Source organism: Pinus tabuliformis, chromosome 7 (assembly GCF_031772625.1).
Source record: "Pinus tabuliformis cultivar Carrire ecotype Pingquan chromosome 7, CPIR1, whole genome shotgun sequence".
NCBI classification, from domain to species: domain Eukaryota; kingdom Viridiplantae; phylum Streptophyta; class Pinopsida; order Pinales; family Pinaceae; genus Pinus; species Pinus tabuliformis.
The window spans coordinates 1,283,290,422-1,283,296,421 of NC_142293.1; the positions used below are offsets into that span (position 1 = coordinate 1,283,290,422).

The 6,000-nt window shown below is 41.6% G+C and overlaps 1 protein-coding gene across 1 annotated transcript; it reads left to right on the plus strand.

The window, feature by feature from the left end:
- The first annotated feature begins 1,537 nt into the window (after window positions 1-1,537).
- On the plus strand, window positions 1,538-3,061 carry LOC149252192 (uncharacterized). The gene is made up of 2 exons (XM_089454093.1): window positions 1,538-2,035; window positions 3,008-3,061. The coding sequence occupies exons 1-2, from the start codon at window positions 1,538-1,540 to the stop codon at window positions 3,059-3,061; spliced, it is 552 nt and encodes a 183-aa protein (XP_089310219.1).
- The last annotated feature ends 2,939 nt before the right edge of the window (window positions 3,062-6,000 follow it).

Genomic DNA, 6,000 nt, shown 5'->3' on the forward strand with positions numbered 1-6,000 from the left:
AAAACCCGGATAGTATGGAACATTAAAATCCTAGTTACAAACAAGAATAACCAGTTCAAACAAAAATATTTTATTCATAAGATGACAAAAAGGATAGAATTTCTTGACATATCAAAAGAAGTGAGCCAACTGAAGATCACTGGGGATATGAACATATCCCCTTCTCAATAATTGTAAGCCTCCTGGTTCTTCAAATAAAAAGTGGCCTTCCTCCACCCGTAGATATTTTTTGGACATATAGTCCGCATGTTGGTTACATTCCCTCAAAATATGCTAGAATAATAGATTATGAAAGAGACCCTTAAGAATTTAAATATGTTACATCTAGTGCTTGAGGGAAAGAACCTTAAAATTCCCCTTCTCCATTATCCAGTCCATCACACACTTGGAATCTCCATAAATCTGACAGGAGATAATGTTCAATGATGTTTCAATATATAAAAGGGCCCAAACTACAGAAACCTCTGCCTTGGTATTAGACTCTGAACCAATATTCAACCAAATATGATAAGACCCATTTCTAGGGAGGAAACTGATGGCACCCCCTCCACATACACCGAAATGATATGCATCATCAAAGAAACCTACATTTACAAATAGAGGACTATGAGGGAAGCATAAGGAGTGACTACGAGGAGGATTCAAAGGCTTGAAATACAGAGAAGAAACCCATAATATGAGGCAGGATGTCAGAGATCTCTGCTTTCAAAGATATGTTTATTCTGAACCTTCTAGACACCCCAAGCGATGAAGATAGGAAAGGATTTATAATTACCCATGTTTTCCTCACATAAGAAAAGGAAATGGTCAATATGATACATTGGAACAAGGTCCAAAATATTAAATAACGTGATAGTTGTAGTCCAAAGTTCCATGGAAAAGTCACACAGAAAAAATAAGTGATTGACATATTCAAAGTCCTTTGAATAGAGGATACATATATTTGGCCTAGATAATCCTTTGCACGGGTCCCATGTTTATATCTAATTCTCTAAATCCAACCATATGAATAATTTCATTTTTGGAGCAATAAGCCAGTCCTGGAACTTATTATACCACCAATTTACCATGGGAAGGGAAGAACATGCTGATATAGAATTATAGGCATGGCAAAGAAGTTAATTTCCCAAATGGGGTGTTCCAAGCACAAGCAATTGAACCATCCTCCTATGATAAGATTAGACCATTAAATCTCAAGGGAAAACGGCTCTGCGTGGTTCTGCAACTAAACCCTAGGGTTTCAGAACTCACCTGCGACGGCAAGTCCTCCGTACATAGCTCGCCAGGAACAGTACGCGGTAGTATAGCAGGTCACAACCCACTGGTCTTGGCCGGCGGCAACAATGAGCCCCCCTGAGGGGGAAGGAGGGGTGCCTCCTCCAACAAACGACAACAAGCAAGGGAATATCGAGGGATCAGACAGGATAAGGAGTACAATGATGAAAGCGCAGACAAAAGTCAGCAAACGCAAACTGAACAAGCACAAAAGGACAAGCCAAAGGTCAGCTCTTCCACATGCAAACCAGTAGCTACACATATGCCAAAAGTAGAGCTACCAAGCCATCGCATCAATGCCAGGATTCAGTATATGAGAGATCATGCTCTCATAGGCAAATTTATTGGAATATGGCCAAACGAGAAAGCGTTGAGAGCATGGATAAATGTTAAATGGCATCCAAATGGACACATAACCTTGCATCTAGGGCCTAAGGGGTTTTTTACGGCGGTCTTCAACTATTTGGAAGACAGAAATAAAGTTTTAGATGGAGGGCCTTATTTCTTTAACTCTGCTGGGCTATTTCTCAAAGAATGGATCAAAAGATTCAACCCTGATAAAGAAGACCTAAGCTGCGCACTGGTGTGGATGAGGCTGTATTCTTTGCCACTGGAATACTGGGAAGAGGAGTCTCTCAAAGCGATAGGCAATGTTCTGGGCGACTTCGTCAAGATAGCAGAAGAAACAAAGACGCACAGATACACCTCATATGCACGGATCTGCGTCTACATGGACCTTAAACAAGCTTTGCCTGATACGGTAAGTCTTTTTCATGAAGATGTGGAATGGATACAGTTAATTGATTACGAGCATGTACCCTTTAGATGCAGAAAATGTCATGACCTAGGACACCTCTACAGAGATTGCCCTTTAAACAACAAACCCTTAGTTCAAAATACCCAGGAAAACCCAACGCCAGATGGCTTCACTAAGGTGCTCAATTGCCGAAGAGGAAATAAAAAATCAGTAATCTCTACAAAGACTCCCCAGTAGATCAATCAAAGCCTTCTACTAGCAATAGCTTTGAAGTCCTAGCCAATGAAGAAATGTCGGATCCAGACAATAGGCCCTTCAATCAAAAAGGATCTAGCCAGGAGAAGATTGAAGGATCCAAAATGATAATAGGGGAACCGAATGTAGAACAAGGGGGTAATAAGCTTAAAACTGCATCAAACACCTAGAGCTTCCCTGAAATGGATATAGATGGTACAGATCCCAACACAGAAAACGAGAAGGAAAGCGATGGATACCATCAAGAACCTCAAATCATGGAGGAGGACATGGAATCAATAGATATTGGTGAGCTAGATATCTTGGGCCTAGAACAAGCTTGTAAAACAGGAAATTTCGACAAAATACCTGATACACAAGTGGACAACCTGGTGGCAGTCCTTAATAAAGCTAAAAAAAATTACTCATTAGGAGTCGAGATATCAGCTTAATATAGAGAGGGAACACCCGCTATGGATATCAGGAGGAGATTATAATATGATTGCAACAATGGAGGAAAAAAAGGAGGGCGTTGCAGAATAAACAAGGATGGCTCTATATTAAAAGACTTCATTCAAAATGATTGGCTGATAGATATTCCTTCAAATAACGGCCTCTACACTTGGAACAATAAAAGGCCAGAATCCATGCAAATAGCTTCGCGTCTTGATCGATTTCTGATCTCTGATAATGCAGTTCATCTAGGGGGAGAATTCACAGCATCTATCCTTCCTTTTTCAGGCTCTGATCACTGGCCAATCGCCCTCCACTGGAATCGGCCTGGTAGCAATATAAGGCAACCCTTTCGGTTTGAGGCTTTTTGGCTAACTCATCCGGACTTCTATGAATTTGTCAGAACAACTTGGCTAAAATTTAATCCAACTGATGGAACAAAAATGTCTATATTCCAAAGGAAGCTAAAGTACCTCAAAGGGGAAATTAAACGTTGGAATCAATCCATCTTCGGCAACATTCTCAAAGCCAAGGAAATTCTTCATCAAGAAATGAAAGATATTCAGCAAAGAATGATCTCTTAAGGATGCTCGGAAGGGCTGGCCGAGAAAGAGCAGACCATAGAAAATAAAATCCTCGAAAGGGACCTACAGGAAGAAACTCTCCGGAGGCAAAAATTGAGAGTTAGATGGCTGAAGGAGGGTGAAAAGAATACGAAATTCTTTCACAAAACCACAGTGCAAAGAAGAATGATCAATCAAATTTCTTATGTCAACAATGAGCATGGAACCAAAATTGAAACCCATGAAGGAATGGAACAGGAGTTCCTCAATTACTTCAAGAAGATGAATTAGGAACCGAACATAAACAGAACAGAGGCTATTGATAAAATTATCCGAAATATACCCAGATTAATTACTGAAGAGCAAAATATTCTTCTTCTCAAGCCCATAAGTCTCCAGGAGGTTGAAATGGCGGTGAATCAACTAAAAGCACAGAAGGCGCCAGGACCAGATGGATTTACTTCAAACTTTTTTCAGCATTTCTGGGATATGGTCAAAGAGGAAGTTTGGCAGGTCGTGGAAGAATCGCGCACTCTAAGATGGATGTATCCAGGTCTGAATGCAACATTCATTGCACTAATCCCCAAAGCAGAGGAATCCAACACTCGGACAAATACAGACCAATTGCTTTGTGCAACATTATATACAAGATTGTCTCCAAGGTCATAGCTTCCAGATTGAAGCCCTTGCTTCCCCTTATCATATCTCTAGAACAATCTGGGTATGTAGAAGGAAGGCAAATCACGGATGGGATCATTCTAACCCATGAAATAATCCACTCTCTCAAGCATTCGAAAAAACCAGGTATGTTGCTCAAAATTGATTTGTCTAAGGCTTTTGATAGTGTCAGTTGGGAATAGATGCAAAAAATCCTTAAAGCCTTTTGTTTCACCGCCTCCTGGATCAGATGGATCAACAATCTTCTATCCTCCTCGTTCTTCTCTATTCTCATTAATGGAATCCCGTCGTCTACCTTCTGTCCTTCTCAGGGGATTAGACAAGGGGATCCTCTCTCGCCCTTTCTGTTTGTCATCTTAACTAAAGGTTTAGGCTGTAGCATTAAATCGGTTATCCATTCTCACAACCTTAAGGGTCTAGCTCTCCACCAGGCTCCTGCCTTTTCACACCAGCAATTCGTAGATGATAACATGTTATTTGGTCATCCCTCCGTTCAAGAAGCTTGATCTTTTAAATCTATTCTTGAAAACTTCTCGAATGCCTCAGGAGCTCTCATCAACAAAGTGAAATCTCAGATATTCTTTTTCAATACGCCTCCCACCACCCAGAGAGCTATAGCCCATATCCTCGGCTTCACCATCGCTTCCCTTCCTTCTAATTACTTGGGAGCTCCTCTAATTGCCTCGGCTCTCAAGCATTCCTCTTGGAATAGCCTTTTAGAAAAACTGGAAGCAAGAATGTTCCTTTGGACTCATAGACCTCTTAATATGGCTAGTAGGATAGTGCTAATCAAAGCTGTTCTACAGTCAATGCCTCTTTACCTCTTCTCTATATTGGGACAACTGGCAGATAAAATTACAGAGTCTGAATTCTTCTATCGACAAGAACTCAAGGTATCAAGAGTCAACAGCAAGCTGGACTCCACCGCCAGTCCATGTGTTTCAACTCAACTTTGATGGTGCGTCGAAAGGAAATCCTGGGAGAATGGGATTTGGTGGAGTCATCAGAAATCACCAGGGTACTCCCCTTATCACTTTTTTTGGTTCAATAGGCTGGAATACTAATAATGCAGCAGAATTGGAAGGATTATGGGGAGGGCTTAATCTAGCGCAAGGATGAGGGCTCCTTCCTCTTATAGTGGAAGGGGACTCCCAAATAATCATAAACATGGCCTTAAAACTTCTGCAGGGATCCCCGATTCACAAGGTCAGTAGCAGCTGGAGAATGGCAACTCGACTCGAGCTACTACAACAATGGATTATTCACAATCAAGCTATTTCTTTTAAACACATTAGAAGGGAAGGGAACAAACTGGCAGACTTTCTTGCTAATTTAGGAGTGGACAGTGGAAGGGAATTCTATGAAGGCTCTATATCTTGCATAGCTTCTGAGAACCAACTTTCCACCTTCCATACTATATTAACAAGTATATGCAGTCGAAGGAAGACTCAAACCCGGATGCGGGTGTCCTTAAGAGGTGTTAATGCTGGAGCACGTGGAGTCGACAACTGGCGAGTAATTAAGAAGGGTAAGGCGGTTCGTGGCAGGCAATTAATCTGCATTAATGAAGGCTCGAGCTCAAGGTACACAGATGGAAGTTATCAGGATGGCGCGCATTCTCCAGGGTTCATTTGTTCTGGTCTTTTCAGGCATCAATGTAGTGTTTCCCGTTTTTTCTAGCAGAGGTCTCCTCTGGTGGTCATGGTCTCAGAGTGTTAGTGCAACACAGCGAATTTGGAAGCCTCCTTGGTCTCATAACTGCTCCCATTTGGTTGGCTTCAGGTATATAGTTCTGCCACTTTCAGACAGCGTCGGGTGCATTAAGTTTGTTTTCTTCATTTGCGTCTGGTGTCTTAAGTCAGTCCTCTGGTTCATTTCGGGAAGGGATTTGGTTTTTGTCCTTGTTAAAGGTGTCTGGGTTGGGTACTGGGCTTTCTTAGTCGCCGTTGGGTATTTTCCTGACGCCGAGTCTAGCTTATGTGTGTTGGGCTTCTGGGTCTTTCATTCAAAGGTCTGGTTTTTAATCTGGTTACAATTGCC